General features: G+C 33.7%; 1 protein-coding gene across 1 annotated transcript; it reads left to right on the forward strand.

Annotated features, from left to right (window-relative positions):
- Positions 1–3,172: 3,172 nt before the first annotated feature.
- Positions 3,173–12,607, forward strand: LOC124175068 (sodium/potassium-transporting ATPase subunit beta-2-like). Its single transcript, XM_046554928.1, has 5 exons — positions 3,173–3,547; positions 6,659–6,919; positions 8,289–8,470; positions 8,859–9,138; positions 9,778–12,607. Exons 1-5 carry the CDS (start codon positions 3,421–3,423, stop codon positions 9,879–9,881), a joined length of 954 nt encoding a protein of 317 aa, XP_046410884.1. The 5' UTR covers positions 3,173–3,420; the 3' UTR covers positions 9,882–12,607.
- The last annotated feature ends 4,223 nt before the right edge of the window (positions 12,608–16,830 follow it).

The raw sequence follows: 16,830 nt of genomic DNA on the forward strand, positions 1-16,830 counted from the left end.
AGAAAATCGTGTTGACCGCGAAGCAGCGATGAAAATAGAAAGCAAATACTTACATAAATGGGAATAAATATTTAGATTCTTTGATACAGGTCTTCGTTATATATATATATATATGTATATATATATATATAATGTGTGCGTCAACGTGTATAAAAGGAGGGAGAAAAAGCAAGTATCGTTGTCAGAGTTACTTGCCTATAAGTATGACGATAATCTGTACAACTGCATGTACAATATATAGTGTCTGTACATATGTAATTGCGAAATATTCAGAAGGAGTGAAGTTATATAAAGAGGAGAGAACGAAATTCAAAGGAATAATTAGTAATATGAATTAGAACGCACCAAGACGTAGTAATAGTAATGTCAATAATAATAACAACAATAACAACAACAACAACAACAATAATAATAATAATTGTAACAATAGTAATAGTGATAATAATAAATTACTTAAAACAAGGTAATTGAAGTGAAAGCGGTAAGATATAATAAGAAAACAAAAAAAAAAAAAAAAATTATAAATAAAGTAGATAAGACACGCTCGTCAGGAAAATGTGAGTAAAACATGTAGCAAACAAGTAATTCAGGGTATGTCTGTATAATGCGTTTTCAAATAAGTAAGATGAGTAAAGAGATCGAAAAAAAATTGTAACAAGATTGGCGTGACCATGATTATTATTATATAGAGCAGCAAATGAGAATTTCAAAAAAACAAATTAGAAATACAAACGGAACGGTGTTGTGCCAGTTGGGGTCGTCTAGATTATGAATATATAAAGCGGAAAAAAATAAAAAAAAAAAAAAAAATAAAATAATAAAAAACTAATAAAAACAAATTAACGATTTAAATACAAACATGTGATGTGTATTATACACAATGTATGTACATATATACGTGTATATATGTACATACATACATACATGAGTGTGAGTGCGTGTGTCTGTATATGAAAATATTGAGATATATTTGTAAATTCTGTTAACTGAATGCATTATTATGAATATTTTAACCTCCTGTAATAAAATATTTAATAAAAAACGTTACCAACTAAAATTGTACCAACTTTCGGAATAATATAATTAATCTCCTTCCGTGCCGTCGTTTTTTAGTATTCATACGTAAGTTAAATTTTTTATTAGTTAAATAATAAATACATCGAAATTGAAATCATATTCAATTTTTTTTTTTTTGTTTGTCTCTATCAATGAAAAATGAGTTTGTAGAAACGCATGCTTAATTAAAGTAATTGACTTGTTTATATCAACTTCGTAGTTGCTGGGTTGACAATTTCAATTTGTTACACAAAAGCTAAATATAACCTTTCGTATCATTATCAAGCTGAATATGCGGTCAAGTCGGCAGCCTTAATTCTAGGTTTTGAAGGAGCCATTCCAAAATTATTATTATAGGTACATAATATTCCCTCTCCTGGACTGATTTTTACCTAAGATTTTTAAGTGCAAATGAAAAGATGAGATGCAAAATGACGACTTTCTGACACTCGGTAATCTTTAAATATACCAGGTTTTCACCAGTCTAATATTATCACAAATAATAAACGAAACATGTGTTTTGAATAAATTCATAAATATTATTACAAAGGGTGAAATCACCCGTCTTACCCCCCTTTTAATGATCTAATAGTCATCGTAGATAAAAGAAGTTTATAAACCTCTTATGTCTTTAAAAAGAATAAGGTTGCTGCGTCAACCAACATTATTGTAAAAACAGTCTCGTTTCAGACTTTAAACTAGAAACACGTTCTCCGCTATTAAAGCTTTTAAAGCCATAACATTTTATTTGCGCCTTTAATTTGACTCACTAAATAAAATCGCGAATCCATTTTTCTTTTGCAATAATTCCATTACAAATTACTTGTAATAATAATAGATATTAACAAACTTGAAACAGGAATAAATAACAATAACAATAAGAACAGTACGTGGAATTAGAAACTGTTAAAAAATTCCCTCCTCCTCCAGACGTGCTGACGTAGTTCGCCAATGGTCCCCTATAAGTAAGAAAAGTAACTTGATGCGTAACAGATGGAGAGTTATCAAATAACATTAAATATAACCTTCTTCTGTAATATGCACAGATTAAATGTCGGACTTGGCCTTCGGCGACTCGTCAGACTGTGTGGAACTTTTCTTCGTCTATTTTTTATTAACCTTCTTGCTTTTTTGTTGTTGTTATTGTCGATTTATATTTATATTTAAATTCAATGAATGAAATTCAAAGACTCGCGAGCGCTTTTCAGAAAGTCTCTAGAATTTCTTGAGATCCCTGAGATATTATCGGAATAATTGTTAAACTTTTTGAAAAAGAATCCCGATTAATTTTTCGAGAGCAATCCGAAATCATGGTGTATTTCTGAGACATACGGCTGAGAAAAGTGTTTCGATAGTTATTTTCACCGGTGTGCTGAGAGAAATTTTTAGTTCCGGTTACCGCTTAGTCCCTGACTATTTTTATATTTTACCGCAATCGAAAAATATAATTCTAGGTAAAAAATGAAAATTAGTTTTGTAGCTGTTACCACAAAGTCTGGTATTCGTTACTATTCTTTCTCATTACGATCGCTGTTGCTATATTTTATTGTAACTGTTGGGAAAATTTACTGCTTGTGCAAGAATAAATTGACGTCGAAGCTTTATTTTACTAAAAAAGTAGAGTAAACCTCAGAAACTGATTTTGCGTAGGAATTTCCAAAAACGGATCGCCGATAGCGCAAAATGGTTACCCGTACCTCGTTTTTCCTAATCCCAACGATATTAAAACAGGTTTTTTAACGATACCTGTTTTACTCAATTTTTCTCGTTACTATATCAAATGAAATTTTTCTCAGTGTATATTCCCGTTGTTCCACAGCGTGGAAATTTTCGTAACCGAGAGAGAGAGAGTTTTCCTAAATTTTTCTAGTCAAAAAAAGTAACGAAACTTTTCTCCGTATAACGCTTAGAAAGTTACGCCGTCCTTTGGCGTGGACGAAATTATCGATAACGAGCAAATCAAGTTACGTAACTGGATGATAATGACGATCGGGGAGGAATGGGAGACAGAGCTGCAAAGATTCGATCGGTGCCTCGGAATTTAGTTCGAAGCGTCGCCGCATCTGCAGCTGGCAAGAGTCGATCGAAGGTCGCGTAAAAGAACGCATGTTCCGTAAGAGCAAGAGGAGCCGGAGGAAAAGAGAAGCCGGACGGTGCCAAGAGAGCTTGCGCAAGCAGGGGTGGAAACCGGGCAAACCAGGCCAGCGACGCCGAAGCGCGTCGCTCAATATCGCTTTGGTCGCCAACCGTGCAGTGGGAGCGCAGGATCCAATTCCGGAACAACCCTTCTTTGCGAATTCGACGTTGTTGCCGCCGCAGGGCTCTCCGTCATACCGGGAGAACCGTTAGCCCTCGAACAGGACGATGGAGGACAAGAAAGTCGAGCAGTATTACTCGCCGCCGCCGCAGCTTGGAAAATGGGAGGGATTCAGGATCTTTTTATGGAATTCGGAGACCGGCCAGTTTATGGGGCGTACCGGCGCAAGTTGGGGTAAGACTTTCGGTTTCATATTCCGTCCCCTCGTTCCATTCAAATTTCCTACACTCCCCGTTGTTATCACTCTGCGGCGCGACTCTCGTTTGACGGGTCTTTATTGGTAAGGAGATCGGTTTCGTTAATCCGTCACGGTCGTTTCAAGGGCGAATTTTTTAACGCTCTTTTCCAATCGCTACGGGCTTGGGATTACCTGCGAAACCGCATTTCATCCCTCGCCGCGATTCGGTAATCGCGAGACAAATGAAAAACGAGATTTTCGAGCGAAGCTTTCGTAATTGGGTGACGTCCTTCCCTCGAATCGATACTCGAATTGGACGGCTTGACTGTTAATGTAGGGCGTTTTTCGCTCCGGGAATACTAAAACGAATCTCAGAAATTTAATCTTAATGTAATAAGGATGCGGATGTATCGGTGCAGCCATTTCGTCGAGTGCTTATCACCACGGACGCTTGAAAAATCGATGCTTCCGCTCCCAGCTTCATACTTCGTTTTTTACCATCTCTGCATTTTATTCAATCACTTATACTCGTGTGATCCGATAATTCGATTAATGATTCGCTGAATTTTAATCATTGCCAGATGATTCAACGACTTTCCATTCCACCAAACGAACTGTATGGAAAATGAACGCAAAATGGTGTAGTTTTTACGCCCATGGAGATCATTTCACGACTTATTGGGATTCGCTGTAAATCAGATCCCAAACCCAACGAAATTTGAGGCGTAGTCGACACGGTGGAATTGATTTTCTGTTAAAGTATACCCTTACCCGAAGTCCCCCTCCTACCGAATGCAAAGCCATATTTTCTGCTGTTATATTTATAGGTATCCTGGAACAGGTGAATACGATTCTGGGTGTTTAATTACAATCTTAAGGCTCTCAAAATGATCATGTATTCACACATTTTTTCCCACTTCTTAAAATATAATACTCGACCTGATGAGACTTTGAGTTTTATACCTTTTCGGACGATTAATCGTTTTTAATTAGCGATTTCAAAATTGATATTAAAAATCCGTCCTGATACTTTTCTTTCTTCTGTTCCATTCTGAATTGACACTTCATGCAAAGTATTTGCATTTTACTGTAAAAAAAAGAAAAGAAAAAGAAATAAATAAATAAATAATTTCAGCTACTATGCAGCCATAATTAATAACGATGATCTTCATTGTTTAACAATTTCAAATCGAAAATATTTTTTTTTCAACTGCAACGAGAAAATCTTTTGCGTGTATTTTTTTTCTTTTGGACTGAAACAACGTACCGTTTAATAATCTAACGGATAAATATTGCGTGTTGGCAGGATATTTTATACCATTTAAACGGTAGGAATAAATTTTTTAGTAAAACTATTTGAAAGAACAAATAAACAAATAAATGAAACTTTTTTTACGTATAACATTAATTCCTTACGGCGGAACAATGCGGACATTTGTGCAGCATTGAGCGCTGACTGCGAACCTTGCAGGGATCAATAGACTACCTATGTCCTTACTACAGTTCATCCCCAAGCCGTATACATCCCACAATTACAGTTTGTCCGTAGTCTCCGGAACTTTATTCAAACAAGTCTTGAATATCTTTAAAAAATATTATATTCGTTTATTTATATATTCTATAGTTTAAACTATGATTTTCCCTTTATAGTATAACGGAAGCTAATTGAGTATATCTGTTAATTTTCCTTCTGTGCAGTATTTAAATTCATATTTACAAACTTGTATTATCTGCATATATGTACGTGGTAGAAATTGGTACAGTTTTCGTTATGGATAACGAAATATCGATGACCTATATACATGTACATATACATGTATAGACGTGCATATAGCTTTTCTTATATGCCAAATATAACAGCAACCCTGTTATAATAGGATACAGTTATTTTAACGAGGCTGACAGCTTCCGTGTAATTATCACGAGATGAGAATAGAACTTTTCTGTGACGTACGTTAATTCAGCGAAGATGAATAAACGGCTAATTTTTTGAGATTTAAAATTACCAGAACAGAGATTCAAACAGTTGAATAACGTATTCAACGGTAATATGGAGATACTCATTCTGTTGTAAATCAAACTCGACGATTATTTACATGCGATGCTGCGAATTGTCCTCGAGCATTTCTCTGCATTATGTATTACATATGTATATTAGTCGCTTATTGTTAAGACGACATTGTGAAGTATGTAGATAAGTTCATCGATGTCAGTATGCGACAAGTTAATACCAATTCAGTTCAATTAGCTTTCGGTTCGTAATTGTAACAGTTGTATTGTTTAGTAGTGCAATATGCCTTAAAAAATCTAATTGCGAATGCAAAACCTTTGTACAAAGAATATTCAGAAATGATCTAACGCGTTGTAGTTTAGTTGTTCTTTTCTTTTTTTTTTTTTTTTTAATCAAATTGAGTTTATCATGAAATTTTTTCATGTGTTCAATAGATGACTCTGTTTATAAATATCGATTTATAACGTGTATACAGCACGATTGTCTCTCGTAGATATAGATCTACGATATACTCCCAACTTAAAATTCGAAAATGTGTGAAACGCTCTTTTTAACCGCCACTGTCGTTACTTCTCTGTTCAGCTTACCTAACGTAACCTAACCTCATCTTACTGATTTAAATCACTGAATAATGACGTCACGAGAATAGAACGTGTTCGAAAACGCGCTTCAGCTCTCGCGATTTTTTGATTAGTTTAATTCACTTTTGTCAATGACTGAAAAATTTCAGATATTGTTTTCGATGGAGTTCAGTTTTTACCGTGATAATATACGGAGAACGAAACGTTTGAATTTATTTTTTTTGAAATTCTCCAGTTTTCAAACCTTAAAATATTTCCAGACGTAGATCAATGAAATGAATGAATTAAAACTTAAAATATTTGAAATTTGTTCCACCAAAACTTGACAGTGGATATTATTTTTTAAACATTGAGAACATCCGGTTCTACAAGGTGAACCGGTAAACTGAATTCTGGGATGTAATTCACACACAACTGATAAGAGTTCGAATTTCAAATTAACCGTTGAACATTCGACGTTGAAAAATTCCGGCGAGCTTGTCCAAACCTGTGAACATTTTTGAATAATGTTGCAGCGAAGATTTTGCTCTTCTACGTGATATTCTACGCAGTCCTTTGCGGATTCTTCGGAGCAATGTTGGCCGTGTTCTACCAAACGTTGGATCCGAACGTTCCTAAATGGCAACTGGAAGGCTCGCTAATCGGCACCAATCCCGGACTTGGTTTTCGGCCGATGCCACCAGAGAGCAACGTCGACAGCACTTTGATTTGGTACAAGGCTAGTAACGTGGGAAACTATGGTTACTGGACCAAGGAACTGGATGCTTTCCTTGCTCGTAAGTGAGCTGACTTGGGCGAAAAGTGTTGCTCGTAAATTTTTAGATTTTTTGGGAATTCATCATGGCGCGTGCGTGTATTGGGAATTCAATTATGCATCAACATTTATAACAGTATTACAGGGATCAGTGAAGAACTTCTTTTCCCGGAATGCAACAATGGGATGAAACGGTGTGACGTTCTTGCAATTTTGAATAATTTAATAATTATCGTTGCGGCTGTTAATTGAAGATCTTTTTTACCGATTGGGCTGCGGTTGCCAGAATTATAATACACAAATATGTCAGTTGCAAAATCTAATTCCGTGAAATTTAATTAACTTTTTCATGCAATAAGATAATTACATGTTTTAGATGCTAGTCGATCTCGTCAGTGGAATTTTCTTTTCTTTCGTTTCGAACAGATCAAAATTACAAAAGCTCTCAGGCGTTATATTTATTCACTGCAATGTCACCATAGCGGATTCTGACGTCATAATTCTGATATATCTAACCTTCAAATCAATGAAACGTGTACGGGAAATTTTTTAAATATAAAGAACAGAATCAATAATGTTTACAATATGGAAGAATGTGACGTAGTCATTCATCTAAATATGTGACGCAACCATTTTAACGAAAGTACAGAATTCTGATTAATATCCTAACCTCTTTATCACAGAAAAATTATTTTCGACCTTGCATATCTGTTTGATAAAGTTGGTAACTAACTGTAGAATGTCCCGTTTGTTTTTCAACATATTATATCGTCTAGAAATATCTTCATTATACAAATACATTAATCCAACAACAGTGATCACTTAAAACGCTCTGTTAAAACTTCCATTTCGGATATTTTTTCTCTTCTATCGATTCGATATTCTGGACCGAAAATTTGCATACGTGAGAAAATATTCCTCGACCTCGATGAGCTTGAATAAGATTTTTTTTTTTTCTCAAAATCAATTCCGTGGATTAAGGGGACGTGTATTCATTTGTCTCCCGCTCGATGATGTCGCGTGACGGAAATTATGGGTATCACAAATACGACATCCCTAGAACTTATTTTACCACCAATCTAAGACGCGACGCTTGCGCGTAGAGACTCGCTTATGTAAGATACAGGTGAACTCAGGTATTGATTAACACTTACGCTCACGGACTCGCCGTTGGTGCCTTGCGGTGAATGATCCTTCACAAAAGGAAGTGCAGAAGGTGTTTTCTCTGTTTGCGGGAGCATCTTGGATGCCATAATTAATTCTTAGGCAAGCTATGCAAAAAGTGGCGGCAGAAAATTTCGGAAACTCATCTTTACGCCGTGATTTTCTAGACGTTTCTGCCAATATTTCAGCAAACGTCTAATAGTAAATGACTGACTTTGCGATTATAGATTACAGGAAAACTCCGGCGAAACATGGCGTCGCTGACACGAGGATGCCTTGCGACTACGACAAACCTCCCCTACCAGGAAAAGTCTGCCTCCCCGACATCGAGTCGTGGCATTCCTGCAATCAAAACAATAGTTACAATTATCAGAAATCCGCACCATGCATTTTCCTCAAGTTGAACAAGGTTCGGTTATTATTTATATTCTACTAGCAATGTGTCGAGCACTGATTCGTATTTGCGGAGAAATTACTCGGATTTATTTACAGAATTGTCTTTTTTCTCGCATCTTTCAATAAATATCTAACGATTCAATGTCACAAAATGAGAGTCCAAAAGCTGCGGCGCAACGTTTTCTGTGCCTTGATATTCGCAAAATTGAGCTGAACCGATCAGCTGATTGTTCACTTCGATGTCATATATTACGATAAAAACGCGTTTATTCGAATTGAAGAATTTTTTCGTACGAGCCGCGAATAAGCGAAGAAATTATTTAGTCGGCATGAAAGACAAAAAATGGAAGGGATTAATTTCAAGCGAATCGATAATGAGGATCGATTTTTGAAAAATTCAGATCTTCGGATGGATGCCGCAAATCTACAACGACACGAGCAAACTTCCGAGCAACATGCCGGACGATCTGAAATCTCACATCGCGAACGAGCAGTCGCAGAACCGGAAGACGGTCAACACTGTTTGGGTATCGTGCGAGGGAGAGAGTCCTGCGGATGTTGAAAACATCGGGCCGATACAGTATATCCCACAGCGAGGATTCCCCGGGTATTATTTCCCCTTCACCAACACTCCAGGCTACCTGAGCCCGCTGGTTGCCGTGCTGTTCGAGGCACCGAAGCGTGAGTAATTCGTGAAAATTTTCAAAAATATTCCAGGCTATTTCTTGCAGCACAATTCCGAAAGCAGGTGACGCAAACTCTTGCAAGACATCTGAAAAATCTTACAAACGCCAAATCATTATTCTCCACGTGGTTCGAACGCTCTCAAAAAAGACGTGATGGAAATTTTACGAAGTTTCTGGGGAATAGAAATTTTGTTGCATTAGAACCTTGCAGACGAAAAAATTCTCAAAAATCTCTCATGATATTTAGAAATTCAACGGAAGCAGGTACACTGTGTTTCGTAATTATCTTGATAATGTCTAAGGGATCTGAAGATATTCTCGAGAATTTCGGGAAAGAACTCATTGTCTGATTCCTGTTCGATATTTCATTTTCTGTCGAAAGTTTATTAAGCTCTGAGATTTCAAGGTTCTGATCATTTCGAAGAAAGTCAAGTTATAGGTTAAAATCGACACCAATTTCAGGAGGAAATTCAAAAACTTTTATTATCAGTCCTTCATTTTGTATCACATCTCCGGAAAATTTCCAGATTTCTGTTGCTTGAAAAGTATCAGAAATACTTTTCCAACCAACTGGAATAAATTCTATGAGAACTCCGTATTCCGTATTTCATTGAATGTGAATTATTTTCACCAGGTGGCGTCCTGATCAACATCGAGTGCAAGGCGTGGGCTCAAAACATTCATCACGATAGATTTGAGCGACGTGGATCGGTGCACTTCGAGCTGATGGTGGATTAAGCTCCGAATTAATAAATAATCAAAGACCACTGCCAACCGCCGGCAAAATCCTCGAGCCCTCGATCACCGGGCAAGCGTTCCGCCGTGTTTACATTTATCCACGTGTCATTTTCTTTCATATACCCGATATTCAATTTTCATTTTTCAGCCTTAATGTATTCCGTGAAATATTTTCAAATTCGCCAAAAATTATAAGTATAAAACGAAATGAAAAACACGGCAAGAAATATGTGCGGACAAATATTTAATTCATTATTATTCGCGGGTCAAATATTTCCGATACTTTCTGTATCGCTGCAGGTTTTTTTTTTTTTTTTTTTTTTGCCTTGAAATGTTACATCGTCTATATCTTACTTTAAATAGACGAACAGACATTAGAACGAACCGCCCACGCAGAAACTAAAACATCAAATTGATTTTGACCACAAACGTCATAGCAATATTAATAAAAATACCAATATTTTCGATAAGCCTTGTAAGAAATTCGACGACCTAGATTTAGAATGACAAAATCTCCCCAAGTTTGGCTGTCGAAAATTCAGTTTTAGAAAAACTAGTACGAAATAAATAATCAACAAAAAATGATTCTTTCGAATTATCGTCTATTCGACGTTAAATTTACCAAGTTTTTGAAACAATTTTCCGAGATAAAGGAAAACCTGCCGTGCTGTGAATTCAGCCAAGTTTTCTTTGTTGATTCCGCGGAATTTTTTGAAATCTTTCCAGTTTGCAGCTGCGCTACTTAAAAATACTACCTGTAGAGTGGTTTAGATTTTCGGAAAACCGATTATTTTCCAAATGCTTTCAAATTTTTTCAGTTAAACGTACTTTTACAAATACAGAAAGCGGAAAAAAGTTACAATTTTCTGTCATCATTCAATGTTTTTTCCTTCTATCCATATCTGTGGCATGTATCATCGTATTTATATCTGCATCTAATAAAAATGATTTTGTCGTCGAAAGACGTTAGACTCCAAATTTGTTTTCATCAAGTTTATATCTTCTTGCCAAGTTATAGGTTCTTCGGGCAGTTGTATAGATTTGATGAGAAAATATTTCGTATGTGCTTCGACGAGGAATCAATTTACAAGGTTGATATGAATACGAGAATAATATTTAAAATTTTGTAAAAAACAAAAAATTTTCAGCATTTGCATTTTTTACTGCAATGTCAAGCTACGTTTAACCAAAAATATTACAACATTTTACGAAGGGTTGAATGTACAAATTTTAAATAATCCACAGAGTAAGTCAATTCAATTGGCGTAAATTTTGGGAAAGTTCAACGGAGTCGAAAAAAATTGGCTCATGAATTCACAAAAAAAATTTCACATACATTGCTAATCTCGGTATCTGGATTTCCTAGACATGTCCATTGTTTACTCAACTTTGTAATAAAAATTGGACATCGATTCGTGGATGGATTATTGTTATTATTATTGTTCCCTGTGTGGGCGATTGCATGTATTACCCGTGGCAAAAGGTTGAAACTTAAGTAAGCAGCAGACTAAACACACGATTACTAATTTAAAGTTATTCAACACAAAACCGAAAATCAGCGTGAGCGAAAATTTTCACTAATTTTTATCAACATTCACAGAAAAAAAACTTGCGGCTCTTACTTAACCTTACCAAAGTGTAAGAGCTACTTAAATACATACTTAAAATTAAAATACATTAAAATTATAGTCATCATTACTGTCGTGTAACGTATAGAGGATAATAATAATAATATCTATTTGAGCGTGCGAGGATCAGATCGAATGAATGTGGATAGCATAAATGGGAAAAGACCGACTATCAGGTGAAAAGAATTATCCAGAGTTTCGCTATTTGACGAAGCTAAGATATTCGGAAGCAGGAGAAATAAGTTAACGGAACAAGTGATGATATATTATATTATATAATAATACAGCCTGTTATTCGATGATGAGTAGGTAAAAAAAAAAAAAAGAAAAAAAAAGTAATTTGTTTCAATGATAATAATAATATAATAAGAGAAATAAGTATTAAATTATTATTATTGTTGTTGTTATTACTATTATTATTATTATTAGTATTATTATTATTAATAATGATGAAATATATTATAATAATATAATTATATGAAAATAAACAAATTAGACAAAGTCACCTATATACTCGTATTATAATACATTAATTATAATTATACTAAACGGCAGCGAGATATTATTATACAACATAAAATAATAATTAAGTATGATAATTTACAATATAATAATGCGATATTAGAATATTGTAAATTCGATATCGTGATTACTTAGTCGGTAGGTTAAAAAAATAGGATCTAGAAACATAAATATATATATATATCTGTATATATATATATAATATACATGTATATATATATATATGCATATATATTGCAATTGTTTTGGAAGCTTCGCAGTATGATATAAAAATTGTGTTAAAATGTGCAGATTGCAAAAGAGTCGCAAGCTTGTGCTTGTCGAATAATGGTATAAATCGATAAAAATAAACGTTTATATTATGTCTGCCATTACTATGGAAATGAGTATAGAGCTAAATAAATATATGTACGCATTTGATATTATATATAATATTAACACATAACACAGCACACAGCACACACACACACACACACACACACACACAGATATAATTGGAGCGCGCGTAAACAAGAACTCGACAATATTGAAAAAGTGTGTATAATAATATGTGAATTTACACGCACTGCAGGCGCTCAAAAATGAAAACGCATATTGTATGTATGTAAACACAACACATGTATATATTTATATTGTTACCGAATTGCATTAAATTATTAAATTATACATATATATTATATATACATATATATATATATTACAATTATATTGCTCTTTATCGTTTGCATAATGTTTATTTTTATCGATGTTATACAAAATTGACTTACATTACGAAGTTAATTTATCTAACCTTGTTTATTTGTTCATTTATTTATTTATTTAATTATCAATTCACTTCTTTATTTATATCGTTTATTCTTCTTTCCGCAAAGTACGAAATAATATATTACATAAATTGCTTTAATTCTGGCGATACAAATATAATATAATAATATACAAAATTAATTAGTTATTTAATTAAATGTTGCTGTTATTGCTAATATTATTATTATTATCATCATTGTTATTGTCATTGTTGTTATTATTAATATTATTATGTTATATATATTTATCTGTAATCGATTAAATGACAAATACTGTTATCATTTGAAACTGTATAACGAAACCGTTTCTAATGTATACTTTACAATGTTGTTGGTCGATGAAGTGAAATAAATATACCGAAGGGATGAGGAAAAAGTAAGAAAATAATAATAATATTAATAAGTGAAATAATAACTTTAACAAGATATATGATCACAATAATAATAAGATAACGATAACAGTAATAATAATAATAATAATAATAATATTAAGAATATACTACTATTAAAAGTAGTTGTAACTAGATAAGTAATATTATGACGACAACAACGGTAACAACAACAACAACAGTAACAACAAAATAATATAATACTTAATTTATATTATCATATTTATGATCACGCTTAGAATGTAATCAATCTTAATTCGATTCCAACCATTCGAATAATGAAATTGACAGAGATAAAATAAAATTTCATGTCGGATTTGAACGGAGGATAAAAATTATTTGCGTTATTCATTGAAAGATGTTGAAGATGTGACGAATGCCACGTGTAGATGACGAGGAATGCTAAAGCTACGTACGGGAGCATAAGTAAGAAAAGCTGAAAACAGAACACCGTCGTACCTTAGATGTTTAACATATTGACGTTAGCTGCATGCCCTTAGGATGATTCGCATACTTAAAAAAACTGTAGCAATAAATATACAATACGTATCGCAATATACGGACAATATACGTGTATATTGTGTGGATGTAGAAATCTATAATAGAAGTATAATAACAATAGTTTCAAACGAACCGTTGAAATTTACAGGAACTACACGAACACGAACGGAAATAATAATGCCAATAACAACAACAACAACGACAACAACAATAACAATAATCCTAATAATAAGTTTCTTTGGCATCACCGACGAGATTCGGGTGAACAATTAAATGATTGTTCCACTGTATATATACAGTTATGTGTCTTATAATTGCTGTATAATTGATTATGTTTACCTTTAACGCGTTGATAATAATAACAACAACAACAACAACAACAACAACAACAACAACAACAACAACAACAAAAATAATAACGATGCTAATAATAATGATGATAATTAATTAACACACACGTAGAATTTGTTCTAAAGAAAATCGTTTGAATGATATTTTTTTTCATACGGTTTCTAAAACTGTTTTTCCCGTCGAATAATCCATAATATATAACTATATATAAGCACGTATGTATATTAGCGTTGTCCTTATTCGGGTTATTGACGAATTTGGTCCGAGCCGCCCTCCAAATCGACTTGAAATAATTTGAAAAAAATCTTGAAACTTCAGCCTTCTATCTCAACTCCATGCCCGTCACGCAGAGAGCCGCGAACTCAAGTCATTTGAGATACATACGTTTTTACTCTACTTGCGGTATGTATTTTTTCACGTGACTACTGTTTTGCAATGAAATTTGCAATTGTGCGAAATTAATAATATTTGGTAATTTGGTGATAATATGGAGCGTCATTAATATGGGGCATTCTGTATCAGCTGTACACAGTGGTTGTACAAAATTCCCTATAGACGATGGTTATATTTTTCACCAAACAATAGCGGGATCCCAATTAATTTCTCATAATTATCAATTTTTTACAGAACAGTAGTGACGTGACAAAATATATACCGAACGTAGAGTTAAAATGTATGCACATATACTTCAAGTGGCGTGGTTCGCGCTCTTTGCGGGAGCGTTTACAGTTAAGAAAGAAAGCTACAGTCTTAGGGAGATTTTTTTTTTTAATTATTTGGATGCGATTTGGGGACGGTGTGGAATGGATAAAATTCGTCAACATCTTAAACAGGGACCACCCTATACGTATGTATACGTATGTATATATCTATGTGGATGTTTATTATATATATATATATATATATATATATATATATATATATTGTGTGTGTATATATATATATATATACATATTATATATACACAATATATTATATAGAAATTCACATAATACTATGACTGTGAGATGCAAATGACGTAGATGGCTAAAACGCATTAGATGGAATACATTTGTTTTTAAAAGTAAATGATATTTGTGTATGTATACATACATAAATATAATATATATAGATATATATCCAAATAGATGTAATATACTAGATTAAAAAAGGCTTAATTAAAGTATCCAAAGGTATTTTGCACGAAATGTTTATAGTATTATTACATATTATAACAATTTATTATTATAATTTTACTGAAAGTTTTTACGCATTAGACAAGAAGAAAAAAAAAAAGAATCTCACACGTTGGCGTAAATTTTTGTTACTGACCGTTCCGTGATTCGAATTAAAAATATACGCTGTTGCAAATACAATATTTTTTCTTTCATCGCATCGTCTAATATTCATTATTAATAATTAAATAGATAGATAGTCGGTGTAAAACGTTCAGGTCGTTTTTGGAAATTTGGCAAGCAATAAACAATATGGCGGCTAAGAAACAGCCAATCATTTTAGGTTAGTTTCGCAGAATATCCGAGTGTAAAAAATTTTGCGCAAGCCCTCGTAGACTCACTTAGTCTGATTACTGCCCCTGGATCATCCCTGCAAATAAATGGGTATGAAAAATATTTGGTCGATTGACAAGGACCGTTTTTGGGTGGAATTAATTTTCTCCCGGCAGATGGCGCCTTCCAAATCTGCGGTTACATTCAATAAACAGCTTTTAAGGTTGGATGTACGCATCTTCTAAGTGTTATAGAATTCGAACTGCTTTTGAGTGCTAGAAATTATTATAAAAATATCTTTACATAAATTTTACGAAATCCTCAGTCTGGTAAGGCTTAACACTTCCCTTTAAACGTGACACTGAAACTATAATATGTGACGTGAGATGACGACAGGATGTAGCTAATTCAGAAGAACGTCGCATAGTGACTCATGACAGAATGGCAGGCCTCGTGTAACCGTATCATATGAATCTTGCTAAAGTATCACGGCCGTACAAGTGTTATTTACAAAGTTTAAGGCGTGTGACCTTAGCCCTTAATATCATGCGTATACCACAGTTCTCAAACGCAAAAAAACCAGTCAGAAATGTCGAACATAATTATACTAGATTAAAAGAATATTTGCAGTATGTTCTCTCTTTGGCAATATTATGGAAAAGCAGGAGTAGCTCTTTTCATTACGACAATCGAAAATCAAGCTACAGGTTCTTAAATATTTGTCCTTGTTACAAAATCCGGACAGTCAAATAAACCGAATGTAATTAAACTTGACCAAAAGAATACTATTTGTAATACATTTTTCTGGGGGATTGTTGCAGAAAAACTAGAACAACGCTTTCCGTTATCAATTTCGATAATTGCATTAATGATATATGATATCGCATAATGCTGGGAAATTATGAAAAGCTTTAAAAAAAATGTTGTTTTGATTTGAATAATACTTTTAAACATAACTCAACGATGACATTCGCAAATGCAATCTAGATGTCTGAATTGTATAAAAGGATCTCTTAGAATCTAATTGAGGAAGTCTACAGCGTCTTTCCCGTCCGTTGGAACTGCTTTAGTCTGGTTTCACTTCAAAGGCTGGTTTATCCTCACCATTTTCACCGGTCAAATTCTAAGTAGTGGATTAAACTCGATCAATCACCCCGCTCCGCGTTAATTATGAAAAATTTTCCGGTTGAAAACGATATAAATGTTATTCAAAAGCATTTTAATTTTCGTGAAATCAAGCGGAATATATTTCTTCAATAAATGATTTC

This window comes from Neodiprion fabricii, chromosome 2 (genome assembly GCF_021155785.1).
Source record: "Neodiprion fabricii isolate iyNeoFabr1 chromosome 2, iyNeoFabr1.1, whole genome shotgun sequence".
In the NCBI taxonomy this organism is placed as follows: domain Eukaryota; kingdom Metazoa; phylum Arthropoda; class Insecta; order Hymenoptera; family Diprionidae; genus Neodiprion; species Neodiprion fabricii.